The sequence below is a fragment of the Bos mutus genome, chromosome 2 (assembly GCF_027580195.1).
Source record: "Bos mutus isolate GX-2022 chromosome 2, NWIPB_WYAK_1.1, whole genome shotgun sequence".
Lineage (NCBI taxonomy): Eukaryota > Metazoa > Chordata > Mammalia > Artiodactyla > Bovidae > Bos > Bos mutus.
Genome location: NC_091618.1, coordinates 106093474 through 106112536, shown reverse-complemented (window position 1 = coordinate 106112536; position 19063 = coordinate 106093474). Strand labels below are relative to the sequence as shown.

General features: G+C 36.4%; 1 protein-coding gene across 1 annotated transcript in view; it reads left to right on the top strand.

Moving 5' to 3' along the window:
- Positions 1–19063, top strand: part of SCN7A (sodium voltage-gated channel alpha subunit 7) — an 81263-nt gene that overhangs the window by 22443 nt on the left and 39757 nt on the right. The window contains exons 5-10 of the mRNA XM_070357854.1: positions 658–786; positions 2537–2628; positions 7789–7995; positions 8400–8469; positions 11208–11349; positions 15941–16144. Coding sequence (XP_070213955.1) covers positions 658–786; positions 2537–2628; positions 7789–7995; positions 8400–8469; positions 11208–11349; positions 15941–16144 — 844 coding nt within the window. The remainder of the gene's footprint in view (positions 1–657; positions 787–2536; positions 2629–7788; positions 7996–8399; positions 8470–11207; positions 11350–15940; positions 16145–19063) is intronic.

The window sequence follows — 19063 nt, the reverse complement described above, 5'->3', positions numbered from 1 at the left end:
TATTTCAGTGCTTCAGATTTTCTTTACTATTGCAGTCCCACACCAAATTTGTTTCAAACTCAGATAACATTTTCCTGTCTAATTTTCCTGTCTATTCTTTAGAAAGATATCTTTTTATTCCTTTCTGTTCTACTCCTCTTTCCTTGGGGGTGTGAGTAGCTTACCTTGCATTAGAATACAAAAATGGAAAGGCCCATTAGGTTTTCTAGAGAAGAAAACCTTCTTGATGCCACCCCTCAAGGTTTCTATTCTTAAAATTAGTTAACTTTGGAAGGTAAATATGTATTATACTGATTCACTGTAAAAATTTTTGTATATGTAGATAATAAGTTCTTTCATACTTGCCTACATTTTGTTACTTATTGCTGGACTCCCAATGTGGGATAAATTTGATATTTTGTGTTTGTTCTTTACTTAAATATATATAAACATAACCCTGGGCTAAAATTTGTTGAAAAAAAATTGATAGCCAAATCTCATGGTTAATGTTTTAAGACTCAGGAAGCCCTAACTAAAGCCCTATCCTATGGTTGTCTAGTTGGTTGGTTGATTGATTGCCAAATAATTATCATAGACATATATTTCAGAATTATGAAATATTGGTTTCATTTTTAATATGAAAAGTCATATGAAAATTATGTGAAATTTTTTCTGCAGGAATACTTTGCTTGGAATTTATACATTTGAAATACTTGTAAAACTCATTGCAAGAGGCATCTGGGCAGGACCCTTTTATTTCTTTGGTGATTCATGGAACTGGCTTGATTTCAGTGTAACTTTATTTGAGTGAGTACTCCTTTTAAGTTGCAAACATCATAATATTTGCTTGCTAAGAAAATGCTTTTCATAAAGAAACATTGAGGTTGACAGAATTTTCTGCCTGTAAAATTCTATGAGTACAGAACGATTCATAAATCATAGACATAGTGAGTTCTCTTAGGCAGCTCCAACTGAACTAATCCTGACTATGCATTGAAAATTAAAGGAATGGGAATCTCTGTTTTCTACCTGAAGCAAAAACAATAGAGGAATAAATTAAAGGAATAATAATCTCTGTTTTCTACCTGAAGCAAAAACAATAGAGGTTGAATTTTTTGCACTTGAGGTGATTATGTTCGGTGACCAGAAAATATCCTGGAGACTTAGGAGAGGATTCCAACATATTTGATTCTGTTAATCTATATTGCTTAAGAACAGGAAATATTCTAATTATCAGAATAAGATATTTTATATACATGCACATTTTTCTAGAATGATACATTAAATTCTAATAATTTACACATGTATTAATTTTTTTCAATCCTTCTATTTAATGTACTCTATTTTATGGCTAAAGAAATTGTCACAGGCATCAAATTCCTGTTAAACATAATTTAAAGTAATACTCTATTTGTAGAGTTAGTGTCAATTTTTTTAAAAAAGAAATAACCTTTATAATGAACAGATTAGTTTCTTCCATGTAGTGAGCAGTCAAAAAATAGTATCTAATATCATTGAAATTATTATCAGTACTTCTGAAGTCACTAGTATTATTTCTCTTCTTGCCATTGCTATTAGCTAAAATTTGGCTAACGCAACTAAGGGCTCTCAGTATGTGAAGATGCTTTGCTATGAACTATACATTGATTAGGAGAAGGCAATGGCACCCCACTCCAGTACTCTTGCCTGGAAAATCCCATGGACGGAGGAGCCTGGTGGGCTGCAGTCCATGGGATCGCTAGGAGTCGGACACGACTGAGCGACTTCACTTTCACTTTTCCCTTTCATGCATTGGAGAAGGAAATGGCAACCCACTCCAGTGTTCTTGCCTGGAGGATCCCAGGGACGGGGGAGCCTGGTGGGCTGCCGTCTATGGGGTCGCACAGAGTCGGACACGACTGATGCGACTTAGCAGCAGCAGCAGCATACATTGATTAACTAATTTAATCTCCCCCAAATCCTCAGAATTAGAAAGTACCCTTATCCTTACTTTTTACATTTGAGGAAACTGAGGCAAAATAAGTTAAGTAATTTTTTCATATCACACAACTAGTAAATAGTAGAGTCTATATTTCTCTACCAGCAGTCTGGCTCTAGAGACTGTGTCCTTAACCAACATACATTTGACTTCTGCGACCATCACCGTCACCACTGTCATCGTCATCACCATCATTATCAGCACCAGGAGTTTAAATACTTAAAATAAATCTTATTCCTTTCAAAAGCTATGTATTTTCTTATTTTAACTATATTTTCAAACCAATAAGATTGCAAAATATGAACATAATATAGAGTATTTGATGAAATTTTGACCACTTAAAGTGTCAAGCTTTTATAAACTCTCATAATTTGTAGATTAATGTTTACTTGATTACCTTGCACTGTAGAAATCTTTGCCTTCCAATCAATAATAAACCTGTTTGCAAAATGCAATAATGAAAGCGAGTGAATATTTGCATATCTGGTTTTAGAAACAAGCTTCAAATATTATAAAAAGCCAAATGTCAGTAACATAAACTCAATATGATTTATAAACGACTTTAATTTAATTCCACAGGCATATTTCAAGATATTCACCTCTAAATTTCATTTCAGTATGTAGAATTATGAGAAATTTGAGAATTTTGAAAATTATTCCTTTAAACCAAGGTAAGAAAAAGTATCAAGTTCTTTGTCTTCATTTTGCTTCATGTACTTCCATGTATTCGTTTGAACGGCCTTGCCATTGCTTAGAGAAATGTTGTTAAACAACATTTCATCTTTGAAATAAATGAATATAAGATCAAATATCAAATTTATTTGTCACTCCTGGAATGGAAAGGAAAAAAATACATTTGTTACTTATTTGAAGTGATTTCAATGCTTATGATAACAAAATGTAGAACTCAATCAAAATAAGTTACTTCCTTATTTTTTCCTGTTTCTTTAATTTTATGTCTTAAATATGAAATACTAAAATTGTCCTTAGACTTCTGAATGAATTAGCAGTCCAGACAGTTATCTAATCCATCCTCTTCTTTTCCTCATTGAATCTAAGAGCCAGTTGAAATGAACAAAGTTATATAAAATAAGTACCCTTTTACTCTCAGTGCTTGGATAGGACGTATTCCACATGCCACAACATTCAAGAAGGTTCTGTTAAATAATGTACAGCCATGACCACATTGATGGAAGATGCAGAGGAGTAATTTACACATCCCATTACTGAATGTGTCTTGGGGAAGCCTACTAATACCTTCTGATTTGTTGTTCAGAATGAATAAAAACAATAAGATAGGAAACTTCACTCAGAGTTTTTTTTTTTTTGGCTGTTATGAGTCAGAGGTTTTATCAAATAATTGAATGAATAAACCCACGAAGTAGTGTGATAACACCAAAAATAAGATCTGCAAGCAACGTTCGTCCACTGGAACGTATGAAGAAGGCCAGATAAATGCATACTCTGTACTTGGAGTCCAGGCTGGGCAAAACAGCAAAAACATTGGGGAAATGTGATAATAGATGCCTAACCTTGTGGATATGACTTCCCTGGTGGCTCAAACAGTAAAGCGTTTGCCTACAATGTGGGAGACCCAGGTTCAGTCCCTGGGTCGGAAAGATAGGCTGGAGAAGGAAATGGCAACCCACTCCAGTATTCTTGCCTGGAAAATCCCATGGACGGAGGAGCCTGGTAGGCTACAGTCCATGGGGTTGCAAAGAGTCAGACATGACTGAGGGACTTCACTTCAGTTGTGGATATACTGAAACATTGAATAGTACACATTAAACAGGTGAATTGTATGGTTTATAAATTATATCTCAATAAACCTGTTTGATAAAAATGGTCTGTGGCATGGTAGTTTCACCAAGCACAGTGAAGAAACCAGCAATGAGAAATGTCCTTGCAGGAATTTCCACAGTCTTAGTTCTTTTACTACTCTCCACAAATTACTGGAACGTAAGTTGTATCTCCTTCATCTTCATCTTAGAATTAGAGGTAAAGATTATAGAGGAATTCAGGTAAATCCAAGTAGAATATAGTAACTAGAATTGGGAGCATACAGGCTGGTATGAATTGCTCTTTTTTTTTCAAAGGAGAAAACGACCAAGGCACATACTGGTTATACAAGTGTGTATGAAAACAAGGAAGAAAGGAAAACACACTATTCAAGAGAATGAAAATAATCCTTTTCCTCTTAAAAATGTACTCTAAGGCATAAAGTGTAAGCCAGTTTATAAAAGTGAGTAAAGTGAGTATAACTGAGTTAAAATTGTCTGTCAAGATGTAGAGACTTGAGCTTCTTTGGGGTCCAAGTGCTGGTTGACAATCTGCCTGCCAAGGCAGGGGACACTGGTTCCATCCCTGGCCCAGGAGGCTCCTAGACGGCACCGGGCAACTAAGCCCATGCACCGCAACTGGAGAGTAGCCCCTGCTCGCCATAACTAGAGAAAACCTGTGTGCAGAAACAAAGACCAAGCAGAGCCAAATTAAACATTAATTAATGAAAGAAACATATAGACTTTAAAATTAAACCAGACATAAGTTAGAATCCACAAAAGATACACTAAACTAAAACAAAATGAAAGTTTAAAAGTAAAAAGAAGGAAAAAGTTATACCAGGAAATCAAAATCAAAATTGACATATGGTTCAGAGCTTTGAATGGTAGGTAGCAGTGAATGGAAGATAGCAATGAAAATTATTAATAAATTTGAGTCTATAAAGTGTGATGGTGACTTCTTTTTATCATCGATTAAAATATTGACACTAAAAAAAAAAATTGACACTAAAATTAAAGCTCCATAAGAAGCTTGATTTTATATATTCTGTATAGAATATATTTATGTCATAGCAATATTAATAACAATATTTTGTATTTATACATGTATATTTTAATTTATATATATTCTATAATATCACTATTATAGATAAAATATTTGCATGAGTTTATGTTTATATGCACACATACCTTCTTACTTATATTTAAGAATTTCCATTCCTAAAGATAATTTCAATAAAACAGTGTGAAAATTCTTTTCAGTACAAAATATACACAGGACTCATGACAGTGACCAAATAAAAAATACACAGTTCAAATACACATATTTTAAAAGATTTTTATGGTGATCACGGCAATAATATCAAATTAAAATATCCCATTTTTCTTCTAATAAGTTGGCAGTGATATTTTTAAAAATGTCCTACCTTTAGTAAAGGCATATATTTATAGTCTTTGGTTTATATATATTTATATAATATATAAAGACTATATATTTATAGTCTTTGGTTTATGCATTGGTTCAAAATTTCTTTAAAATTATGAATATATGAATTAATACTTAAATATCTCATATACCATGACACAGAAATTCCATTTTTAAAGTAATACTTTTAAAAGACTTGCATATAGCAAAACAATTCATAGTATAATTGTTATAATAAGTGGCAAAAGTAGCTGTAAATATGTATTTCAGGATGATAGCAATTAAAATTATACGTTTATTCTAGATATCACATTTCTTTAATCACAGGAGTAACTTTCAGGCAGTTCAGTAACTCAGTCATGTCTGACTCTTTGTGATCAATGGACTGTAATATGCCAGGCTTCGCTGGCCATTACCTACTCCCAGAGCTTGCTCAAACTCCTGTCCATCGAGTCCGTGATGCCATCCAACCATCTCATCCTCTGTTGTCCCTTTCTCCTCCTGCCTTCAGTCTTTCCCAGCATCAGGGTCCTTTCCAGTGAATCAGTTATTTGCATCACATGTCCAAAGTATTGAAGGTTCAGCTTCAGCATCAGTCCTTCCAATGAATATTCAGGACTGATTTTCTTTAGGATTGACTAGTTTGATCTCCTTGCAGTCCAAGGGACTCTCAAGAGTCTTCTCCAACACCATAGTTGAAAAGCATCAATTCTTCTACTCTCAGCCTTCTTTATGGTCCAACTCTCACATCCATACATAACTACTGGAAAAAGCATGGCTTTGACTAGACAAACCTTTGTGGGCTAAGTAACGTCTCTGCTTTTTAATATGCTGTCTAGGTTGGTCATAGCTTTTCTTCCAAGGAGCAAGCATCTTTTAATTTCACGGCTACAGTCAGCATCTGCAGTGATTTTGGAGCCCCCAAAAATAAAGTCTGTCACTGTTTCCCTTGTTTCCTCATCTATTTGCTATGAAGTGATGGGACTAGATGCCATGATCTTAGTTTTTTGTGTGTTGGGTTTTAAGCCAGTTTTTCCACTCTCCTCTTTCACTTTTATGAAGAGACTCTTTAGTTTATTTTCACTTTCTGCCGTAAGGGTGCTATCTGCTGCTATCAGAGGTTATTGATATTTCTCTCAGCAATCTTGATTCCAGCTTGTGCTTCATCCAGCCCAACATTTTGCATGATGTACTCTGCATATAAGTTATATAAGCAGGGTGACACTATACAGCCTGGACGTACTCCTTTCCCAATTTGGAACCAGTCTGTTAGCTGACTGTATAGTCTCCATCTTCGGCCGTGAAGAATATAATCAATCTGATTTCAGTGATGTCCATGTGTGGAGTCGTCTCATGTGTTGTTGGAAGAGGGTGTTTGCTATGACCAGTGTGTTCTCTTGGCAAAACTCTGTTAGCCTTTGCCTTTCTTCGTTTTGTACTCCAAGGTCAAACTTGCCTGTTACTCCAGGTTTCTCTTGATTTCCTACTTTTGCTTTCCAGTCCCCTATGATGAAAAGGACATCTTTTTTTGGTGTTAGTTCTAGATGGTCTTCTAGGTCATCATAAAACCATTCAACTTCAGCTTCTTCAACTTTAGTGGTTGTGGCATAGACTTGGATTACTGTGATATTGAATGGTTTGCCTTGGAAACAAAATAGAGATAATTCTGTTGTTTTTGAGATCACACCCAAGTATTTTAAAGTTAGTTTTATTTGAGGACACTCTTTTCTAATAACTTTTCTGTTACACTCAAGAAATCTAATCATTTGAGGGTGTCATTTTTTAAAAAATAGATTTTCAATTCTCACAATGATGTATGAAATAAGTATATTTAAACTCCCTTAAAAATAATTAAACAGAAACATTAAACTGTTGATAACTTGCTCAACATTATGGAGTTGGTTTATTTTCATCCATTATTGGAGGAAAGAAGAGTTATGGTAGTTTTATCTATGAAGTGTAGTTATAGGGTGTTTGTTGTTTTTTCTTGATTTCTATATTTTCAGAATTGAGCATGTATTATTTAATGGTTAAAAAAATGAGTGTCCTTAAATAAAACTAACATTGAAGTTGAATTCTTAATTAAAAAGTATTCTGGTATAAATACAGTGATATATAATCACAGTTGTATGTTATTCCATTTCTATTCATAAAATTTTTAATGTTTTATTTAATGAGCTTCAAAGATTGAGTTCATCAAAAGATAATAAAAATGTATAGAATACTGCTATTTCAAACTATTTCTTTTTTTCAACAACATTTGCAACCGATATTGATTTGTAACTCAATGCCTTTACCTGTGCTTATAAATAATGGTGATTAGTACGAAAAATAGTAACCAAGAGAGGAGGCCTGTTCTTTATGTAGTAAAAAGAAACAAACAAATAAGTAAGAGTACTAAAGTATGTCTGACTTATTGCCAGACGTAATAGATTAGCAATAATACAGAAATCTCAAAGTTTAGCATGTTATTTGTTTTATTTATCAGATCTAGGTAATGATAAATGAAATTATAAAACACAAAGCTATAAATTTCAATGGCATCTGCATTCGCCATGAGAGAAGTTTGCTAATGCTGCTTTACTAAGGTATTTTATTTTACCAAAAACAAACCTTTGTCTTTTCAGGACTGAAGTCTTTTGTAGCCATACTCATCCATTGTTTGAAGAAACTCACTGTGGTCATTATCCTAACTCTCTTTTTTCTGAGTGTATTTTCTCTAATTGGGATGGGGCTCTTCATGGGCAATCTGAAGCATAAATGTTTGCGATGGCCCCAAGAAAATGAAACTGACATGCTGAATAATAGAACTGGAAACCCATATTATATTCGAGGTAAGAATCCCTTGCCATCTATATCAAAAAGCATTCTTCACAGAAATGTTGAACCTTCAATTTCAGAACAAATTCAACTTCAGAACAATCTTCATGTAAATACCTAACTATGCCCAAGTGCTAATTTGAATCGGTTTCCTTTATCAGGATGATAAAGTTCCAAGTCTTCAGACAGTTATGTCAGGGAAACCTAAGTTTGGAATTGCTAAAACTCACAAATTTTATCATTTCAAAAATAAATAAATATGACCAAAGCCTCCTAGATTGAGAGAAAATGGTAGGCTACAAACTCCTTCCTTCTTACTGTAGAGAAGGATGTTCATCTGTACAGATGTAATTGGGTTTTAGATATGCTGTTCACTCAAAACTAGATACAAAATTTCATGTCTTTCCTATTTTTCCAGAAACAGAAAACTTTTATTATTTGGAAGGAGAAAGATATGCTCTTCTTTGTGGCAACAGATCAGATGCTAGGTAAGTAGTATTAATGTTTTCTTCTATCAAATCTGTATTGTAATGGAGAGTGGAGTCGGGCCCTTAACTGCTCAAAAGCCAATAAGAGGCCATTTAGTGAAAAGGAAAGTTTGTTTTATTTTAGATGCTAGCAACTGACTGGAGGGTAGACTCTTGTTCAAAGGCTGACTCTCCATCTGCCCCGACAATCAGGGGGCAAGAGGGAGGGAGCTACATGCAGAAACAGCACAGTCAGCTCTGACAGTCATCTTGAAGTCGGTCATCCATGGTCTGACCAGCATCATGTTGATTGTTTTAAGTATGATTAATCTTCAGATCCAGGGTTGGTTGGTTTCAATTTCCTTGAGACCAATTCTTGGAATTATGACAGTTTATGGGAACCTGGTGGCTTAGTGGTAAAGAATCCACTTGCCAGTGCAGGAGATGCTGGCTTGATCCCTGGGTCGGGAAGGAGGAAATGGCAACCCTCTCCAGTATTGTTGCCTGGGAAATCCCATGAACAGAGGAGCCTAGTGGGCTACATGGAGTCTCAAAAGAGTCAGAAACGACTTAGTGACTAAACAACAATAGGACTTAAAATAATTCTTCAGTGAGATGACAGAACTCTCAAGTCTTCAGTTCAGTTCAGTTCAGTCACTCAGTCATATCTGACTCTTTGCAACCCCATGGACTGCAGCACGCCAGGCTTCCCTGTCCATCACCAACTTCTGGAGCTTTTTCAAACTCATGTTCATCGAGTCAGTGATGCCATTCAATCATCTGTTGTCCCCCTTTCCCCCTGCCTTCAATCTTTCCCAGCATCAGGGTCTTTTCTAATGAGTCAGTTCTTCACATCAGGTGGCCAAAGTATTGGAGTTTCAGCTTCAGCATGAGTCCTCCCAATGAATATTCAGGACTGATTTCCTTTAGGATGGATTGATTGGATTTCCTGGCAGTCCAAGGGACTCTCAAGAGTCTTCTCCAATACCACAGTTCAAAAGCATCAATTCTCTGGTGCTCAGCCTTCTCTATGGTCCAACTCTCACATCCATACATGACTATTGAAAAAACTTATTTTCTGATAATTTCGAATGAAGAGATAAAGTTGAAACAGAGTGCTTCTCAGTGGTACAATGGCTTAATTCTTTGTGTTACTTTCCTCAGCTGAAATGACTTGGCACCCATCTGAAACTCAGTTCTTAGAGACTCTGGGCCCGAGATAGGGAAAAAGCACATGGAGGCAGGAGAATGAGTTATGTAGTTTAGTTGCATTAAGGTGCTTTAGGGGGCTTTCCAGAGGCTTTCCTTGTGGCTGAGATGATAAAGAGTCCACCCGACGCTCTTTCAGGATTTCGATACCTGGGTTCGATCCCTGGAGGAGGGCATGGCAATACATTCCAGTATTCTTGCCCAAAGAATCCGATGGACAGAAAAGTTGGTAGGCTACATTTGACGGGACACGACTGAGTGACTCACACACACACACACACACACACACACGGGGGAGCCTCTCAGGTGGCACTGGTGGTAAAGAGCTCACCTGCCAATTAGAACTCTGTTCAATCCCTGGGTCGGGAAGATCCACTGGAGTAGGAAATGGCAAGTTGCTCCAGTATTCTTGCCTGGAGAATCCCATGGAGAGAGGAGCCTGGCAGGCTATAGTCCATAGGGTCACAAATGGTCGGACACAACTGAAGCGACAACACGTACAAGGTGATTTGGACATTTTATTGCTTATTCAACCTTTTTACCTCATTACTGCTGGGTTCCCATTCTATTTTCAAGCCCAGATTGTGAATCCATCTCATTGTATCTGCCCCATCCCACTCGAGCTAAACCTTTCTGTGGACATTCCAAACTAGATTTGACGTGACATGCATGTTCAAGATACCAAGTCATGGATAGTCAGAATGACAATGATATAGTAAATCAAGGCCTTAAGAGAAAGTCAGTGTTTCACCTGCAGCCATTATACTTTGCCGTATGATAAACTATCCCAAAAACTAGTGTTTTAAGACAAGAACAAAAATTCATCAGTTCAGATTCTATAGGTCAGCAATTAGCAAGTCTCAACACACAAGTACTTTTTAAACCTCTGTTTGTATCACATTTGTTAGCCATTAACATATATGTAAAGCAAGTCACATGGCCAAAGCTCCAATAATGTGGGAGGGAACTACAGAGAGGTGATGAGGGAGGAAGCATGATTTATTGGGCCACTACTTTCATAATGGACAACAAGAACCAAACCCCAGTAGGTAAAATTATGAAGACTCCATGAAAGGAAATGCAATAAATATTTAATCTGATCTTTCTACCAAAGTGCCGTTAGCTGCTTATAAATTATTGATAAACAATGTTTTCTCACTCTTTAAATAATGGTTTCTAAGGGTTTGAGGTGAGATCATTTAAAAATTAAACCCTCAACTACTGCAGTTTTATTTTTATCAGTGTCATTTTCCACCAGTTATACTTTCACTTTGATTTTGGGTCGTAAAGAAATCTTTAACAAAGACTTGGCAAAAACCATTTGTGAGGCCCTGTTGTCTTTTAGCTTAACTAATGCTGTTCACTTATATCAGCTGAAAATCTAACTCATATGCAACTTTTTTTCACTGGAAATTGTTTGGGAGAAAACCACGCCCCGTGAAAGAGGGGGCCCTTTATTATTCATGGGTAGATATTCTGTATTTGTGATTTAACCTTGATCTGAAAGTCACCTAAGAGTAAGCAGTTTTTCTTTTCTTTATCTCAATTAGTCAGTGTCCTGAAGGATATGTGTGTGTAAAAGCTGGTGTAAATCCTGATGATGGCTACACAAATTTTGACAGCTTTGGCTGGGCCTTACTAGCTCTATTTCGGTTAATGACGCAGGATTACCCTGAAGCACTTTATCACCAGGTAAGAACACAGAATCTGCACTGCACGTAAGGATGATGCCATGCTCCTCCTTTCTAAAATAATGATCAAATGTAATGTACTTTATTAAATTTTTGTGTGGAAAAGAATTTGAGGCCAGAAGGAAATAGAATTATTCAATGTCAAACTGTATGTAAACACTGAGCCCACGTCAGTGTTCTTATGTATTGGTATCTTATTTAATCTTTGAAACAATCCTACAAAGTCAGGATATAAATATGTGCATATGCTTTTACATGAAGACCCTAAGATCAAAGCAGGCAGATAACTTCCCCAAAGTTAAAACACACGTATCTACCAGAGATCACTGTACTACTCTGTGGTCTTATATATTTGACATTAACTAGAGAGCATTCGGAGAAGGCAACGGCACCCCACTCCAGTGCTCTTGCCTGGAAAATCCCATGGACAGAGGAGCCTGGTAGGCTGCAGTCCATGGTGTTGCGAAGAGTCGGACATAACTGAGTGACTTCACTTTCATTTTTCACTTTCATGAATTGGAGAAGGAAATGGCAACCCACTCCAGTGTTCTTGCCTGGAGAATCCCAGGGATGGGGGAGCCTGGTGGGCTGCCGTCTATGGGGTCACACAGAGTCAGACACGACTGAAGTGACTTAGCAGCAGCAGCAGCAGAGAGCATTTCTAGGTGCTAATTCTCCAGACAAAAAATTTGAACCTATGATATTACCATCTGTTAAGAAATTGTTGGGACTTCCCTGATGGTCCAGTGGCTAAGACTCTGAGCTCCCAATTCAGGGGGAGTGAATTTGATCCCTGGTCAAGGAACCCCATGTATTGCAACCAAGAATTCACATGCTGAAACTAAAGATTATTCATGCCTACAATGTACTATTACTTTTTAATTCTTCTGTTTCTTCTCATCCTCCTTTAATAGTCAGTCATGCTCCAGTTATAGTAACAGAAAGCTTACTGTTATGAGACTTTAAATAAAAATTCTGAGTCTCCTTTCATAACTGATGATTTGTGTGCCATAGTTTCTCAGAAGGATATAATATATACTCATTAAAAATGTAGATTCAGCTTTTCTTTTAAGAAAATAAAAGTGGAATATGCAGTGTTTTTCAGCAGCACAGTTAATATCAAAAGATATTAGATAAAATAATTATTTTAAAAGTATGTGCAGTTGAAGAATACTCTTTTAAACACACATGTACTGTACTTTTTATGATTGAATAGATAAATTATGGTGTGTATGTGCATATGTGTGTGTTTACAGGCCATTAATAATGATAAGAATAATGTAATATATTTTTAGCACAAAGATTCATAATATATTATTAAATGAAAATCAAGTAAACCAAACATGCTTGTAGGAAAATTATATTTCTAGTAGAAGTACTTAAAATATTACAAGTGATTGTTTTCTTTATGCAAACTATATTTTTCTAATTTTGAAAGAGTAGTATATTGTTATTTGTCAAACTTTTTGACAAATATCATGCCTCCTCCACAACACTAGGAACTTCTTATTTCTGAAATAATCTTAACATGTTATCCTCTTCAAAATCCTCCAGTGATTTCCAAATGTCTGTAGGATGAAGTTCAGTGTCCAAATGCATGGTCCATAGCTCCCTTTAAGATATAGTCTCTGCATTCATATTTGCTTGTTCAGCATTTCTGCCCACTAGGAGATAAACGACCTAAGAAGTCTGATTTTAATTTTTGTATTCTCAGCATCTAACATATAGAAATGCTTAATAAAATTTTAATAAACAAAAAATTTAAGGGAATATTTATGAATTGTTTACTTTATATAATAGTGAATGTCTTGCCTTTTATTTACAGCTTTCAAAGTGTATAAGTTAATTTACTTGTTAGCAACGGTTTAAAAGAAATATCATCACACAGCAGGGAAATGAGAAATCAGTCTGGGAGTGCCCTGATTCTGGAGTCTTTCAAGACTTTTATCATTATTGCACTCTAGGATTTTATTGACTAGTATAGATAAGGTTTGCTTTGATTTGGACTGAATTTTTTACTCAGCACTGCTCTATTGAACCGACTATGACTAGGTAAATTCAATAGTTATTCCCAAAGAGTACAGCTTGTGTTTTGGAGAATATCATTCCCCATTCATTAAACAAGCATTATTTAATTCAAGTACTCTGATGTAGCATTGGTACAGAAATGAACAAAGCAGGTTGTCAGTCCTCATGCTGCTGCTGCTGCTAAGTCGCTTCAGTCGTGTCCGACTCTGTGGGACCCCATAGATGGCAGCCCACCAGGCTCCACTATCCCTGGGATTCTCCAGGCAAGAACACTGGAGTGGGTTGCCATTTCCTTCTCCAATGCATGAAAGTGAAAAGTGAAAGTGAAGTCACTCGGTCGTGTCCGACTCTTATCGACTCCATGGACTGCAGCCTACCAGGCTCCTCCTTCCATGGGATTTTCCAGGCAAGAGTACTAGAGTGGGGTGCCATTGCCTTCTCCGTAGTCCTCATGGAGTAGAGTTATATTCAACCATAGTTGACATTTATCACATACTTGCCATGATCTAAGATCTTCTCATACATTGTTTCATTTGATTTTCATAAAAATATATGGTAAACAGGCTATAATTAACCCCTGTTTTCTGCTAAAATACAATAAAACTTGAATTTGCACCCTTTTTCATTCTTACAAGATTGTATGCTTTTATTCTCCATCAGCTTCATTTAGTGGAAAGAGCAAAAATTTTGGATTCAGGTATTTCCCCACAGCTGTGAGATCTTTATCTAATTTCATCTCCTTTTTACATGGTAAATACAATGTAAATATTTTGCATAGAATTAAGGAAATAATAAACATAAAGTATTTAGAATTAAGGAAATAATGAACATAAAGTATTTATTAATGTGTATATCCTACAATACTCATGATATCTAATACTGACTTCTAAATGTATTGTTGATAACAGTTATTTAGTGGGGGAAATATTTAACCAAATCCTAAATAGCTTACTCACTTGGATAATAGAGTTTATTAAAAATACTGTTAAAGGAAAACATACTATAGATTAATAAGAAATTATTTCTGATTAAATGTTAGAACTTCCTGTTAATTTGTAAACATTCTTAGCTTATATCAACACAATATTTTCTGTAAGTAATACTTGTCTATTGATTCAAATGAATGCTTAAAAATGAAAACTATTTCCATATCCATATGTTTTCCTGATATTTGTTCATCTACTTGTAATCAGTGAGGATAGATCAGTGGACTATATTTTGGATTTATAATATCTACTTACAAATTTTTAAAGTTTCTGATATATCTTAGGTAATTATTTTGAAATAAAAGCCAGTCGATGCTCGGTTTAGGAATCTACTACTTCATATTTTTCTATCCATAAATGGGGTTTCCCAGGTGGCACTAGTAGTTAAGAACCTGCCTGCCAATGCAGGAGACATAAGACATGCAGGTTCGATCCCTGGCTTGGGAAGATCCCCTGGAGAAGGACATGGCAACCTACTCCAGTATTCTTGTCTGGAGAATCCCTAGGACAGAGCATCCTGGCAGGATACAGTTCATAGGGTCATAGAGTCAGACACGACTGAAGCAACTTGGCACACGTGCTGTGCTTAGTGTCTCAGTCTTGTCTGACCCTTTGTGACCCCGTGGGCTGTAGCCTGACAGATTCCTCTGTCCATGAGGATTTTCCAGGCAAGAATACAGGCGTAGGTTGCCATGCCCTCCTCCAGGGTACCTTCCCAAGCCAGGGATTGAACCCATGCCTCCTGCATTGCAGGTGGATTCTTTACTGTCTGGGCCACCAGGTAAGCATGCACGTGCATCCATAAATGACTTAATATATGTGAATTATATGACTTTCCTATGTGATTTGTTTAGAGGTTCTTCACGAAAGCAAGTATCCTGACAGATAATCAAATATTCCTGTTCCTCCTCTCTTTGAACAGACATGATTTTGTACTTTGTTGTGATGTTTCCATAAAGTAATGATCCAAGGAAAGTAATATCCAGACATTCATTCTTTGACTTTATTACACTTCATAAGAAAATGGCAATCCACTCCAGTGTTCTTGCCTGGAGAATCCCAGGGACGGCAGAGCCTGGGGGGGCTGCCGTCTATGGGGTCACACAGAGTCAGACACAACTGAAGTGACTTAGCATAGCATATATTTAAAGATTCTATTGCAAAGAAAACAATCATTCATATTTGGACTATCCAGCTTTCTTTATTGAAAGATGACAGTTTTTTCCTTTCATTATGTTTGATCTGTTAATGAAGACAAAAACATCAAATGCTCACCCTGAATTAAATTACTAAATTCTTCCTGGTTTATTTTGTATCCGTATATTAGTTTTTGGGGAGGTTGGGAGGAGGAGGGTTCAGGATGGGAGCATGTGATTTTTTAAAAAATAAAATTTAAAGTTAAAGAGCTTTTCACTTATTTATCCAGGTAAAGCCAGTACTTTAACTGCCTTGTAATTGCATTCCACTTGTAACTAAATTCTAACAAAATTTCTTTTTTTTTTTTCCTTCATTTTAAAATAAGAGATCACAGTAAGACAAATAACATTTCCTCTCTGTCTTTTTTCCACCTCTCCTTAGATCCTTTATGCTTCTGGGAAGGTCTACATGATATTTTTTGTTGTGATAAGTTTTTGGTTTGCCTTTTATATGGCAAGTTTGTTCTTAGGCTTACTTGCTATATCCTATGAAGAAGAAAAGCAGACAGCTGCTGAAAAAGCTACGATTGATCAGGAATTTCAGAAGTCTTTGCCAGAACTTCAAGAAGAAAAAATAACAGCAGAGGTATAGATTTTTTTAATGCTCTTTTAGAGTCAGAATGTATCTTCTGAAGTCTTGGAGCATATGTGTTCTAATAGATGTTCAGTATCTATGTATGGTACATGATAAGGTCATAAGTGATTTTAGTAAAAGGGCTCACTTTCACTACATAACATTCTTTTCTGAGTGTGGTGTGGTAAGAGTGACCATTTTTTGATCACTTAATATATACAATATTTTTGTTCCAAAATGCATATTGCTGCTGCTACTGCTGCTAAGTCACTTCAGTCGTGTCCGACTCTGTGTGACCCCATAGACGGCAGCCCACCAGGCTCCCCCGTCCCTGGGATTCTCCAGGCAAGAACACTGGAGTGGGTTGCCATTTCCTTCTCCAATGCATGAAAGTAAAAAGTGAAAGTGAAGTCACTCATTCGTGTCCGACCCTCAGTGACCCCATGGATTGCAGCCCACCAGGCTCCTCTGTCCATGGGATTTTCCAGGCAAGAGTACTGGAGTGGGGTGCCATTGCCTTTACTACTGCTAATAAACTACGGGTGTATATATATATATATATATATGTGTGTGTGTGTGTGTCTGTCTGTCTGTCTGTCTGTGTATATATATATATACAATATATATTATATTAAAATATGTTATATATATAATAAACTATGGGTGTGTATATATATATATGTATATATGTATTTGAACTTCTCGTAATGCAGTACACACTTTTTTTTCTTATAACGCAGGCATAGTTTATTAATTTAAACTTACTTCATACAGCACATTAGAATTGACTTTGGAAATTTTCAGTGTTCAACTCAAGTGATAGCACCCTCCACAATTTAGAAGCTAGAAAGTACTAAAACCATGGATCAAAGTATAGTAGAGAAGTTGTAAAAAGAGAAAAAAAATAATGACTTTCTGGCTCTTTCAAGAGGAAATGCACCGTCCATCCTGGCATAAGAAGTTATGTTATCTGTGCAGTAATTAAGTTCATGATAAGTAAAACAATGCAGTTTTACTCTAATTTTCAATTACCCTGGTGTTCTGTTTGAATGTACTTTTGGATGTTTAGCTTCACAGCAAAAGATCTGGTCTATGAATCTAAAAGTATTGGCAGAAGTAATACTACAGTTACAGAAAATTGTCTTTAAAAAAATCTGAATTCTGCTGTAAGTGTGCAAAAAGGGAGAACAGGCCCCCAGAAAGCAACCAGAAGCAGCTTTCTTATATTCCACGGGACCTGGCTGTCTCACACCTCTTCCTAGGCTTAGCTCAGTTGCCTAGTATCCCTCCCCAGAGCTGTCCAGGTGTGTGGTGGGCAAGGGCCAGAGCAGCCTGAGGGGGTGGCACTCATGCCTCTTCTGAGGTGTTGCTGTCTTCCCCGGTGTTGTGAGGTGCCCCACTGCCTCAGAGTTTGTCCTTCGGAAGGTGCTCGGCCCAGAGTGGTCACAACCAAGTCCAGTGCCCTCACCCACTGACCTGGTTACAGGGGCGGGAAGGGAGCCATGCCTTGCCTTCTCTTCCATCCCTCTGGGTTTGTTACTATTTTCACTCTTGACTTGCTAATGAAGATTGTCTACATGGGAATAAGTATTTGAACTACATTTTCTAGTAGATGTAAAAAGGACAGATTGAGGGAGCAAAGGATAGAAAAGATCTGTATCTTGCTTATCCCTCATATAGAAAGGATTAAAAAAAAATTGAGGAAAAGGGCCATGATTCACTCTGGCATGTGTGGTATGACTGGCTAAGAAGTTCTTTAATCCCAAAGGCCTCTGCTGGACCAAAAGGGAAAAATGATAACTCTCTATTAACTAGCTCTCTCATTAAGTTGTTGTGGTCAGTGAAGAAACTCAAGAAAAGTCACTCCACTAAAAAGTAGGACCTGAATGACATAATGTAGGATCATAGCAAATGACAAGTTATTGATAGATACATATATCTACGAGGTCAGTGCATACCCCTGAAAGAAGAAGCAATTGTAGATGGTATGAAGAAAGGATGTATATTAATCAAAAGAAGCTATTGACTATAGCCATTATATCACTCATGAGGAAGTCACAGATAAACTACAAAGCTTTCTGTCTGTAGAAATGAGTCTGAGATCCTACAGATTGAATGATTTTAGTCCAAATGATATGTGGAATGTATAATTTGAAGTGGCATTTCAAATGACAAGAGCTACACACAGATATATCCAAGAGCACGATTCTTCTCTTATTTCAGATGAGATGCCCTATTAACTCTGCCTGTGAAAAACTTAGAGTATTTTGTAATTTCCCAATATCTCCATTCATTTAGCTATTCTGGACCACATAAACCCTTTCTGGATTTAAATAAAGTCTTTCAATTATGAAAGATTTCTTTTCCTGGAAGAGTACTAGAACATTTTGTCATGCAAAAGTGTTCTGGGAAAATGAGAGTAAAAGTCATTTTTACAAGATATATTTTCTTTTCCTTTTTTACACATAAGAAAATGCTGGAGAATGAAGAATTTTAAATGGAACATACTGAGGACTCTTTAGGTGACTGATGTAACACTCAGCAAATTCTAATTCCTATGTTGAAATTACTGGGAAATTGCATATGTGTTTAATATTCTCACATTACAAGAAAACAGTAGATTATATTTGCTAAAATCACAGTTTTGCAGTCAGATTAATATAGATTTCAGTCCATTTTAGCTGCTTACTAGATTTATGATATTTGCCAAGTATGTTAACCTTTCTTTGTTGTTGTTGTTACTCAGTCACTCAGTCTGGTCCAACTGTTTGCAACCCAATGGACTGCAGCACGCCATGCTTCCCCATCCTTCACTGTCTCTTGGAGATTGGTAAAACTCATGTCCATTGAGTTAGTGATGCCATCTGTCACCCCCTTCTCCTCCTGCCTTCAGTCTTTCCCAACATCAGGGTCTTTTCCAATGAGTTGGAT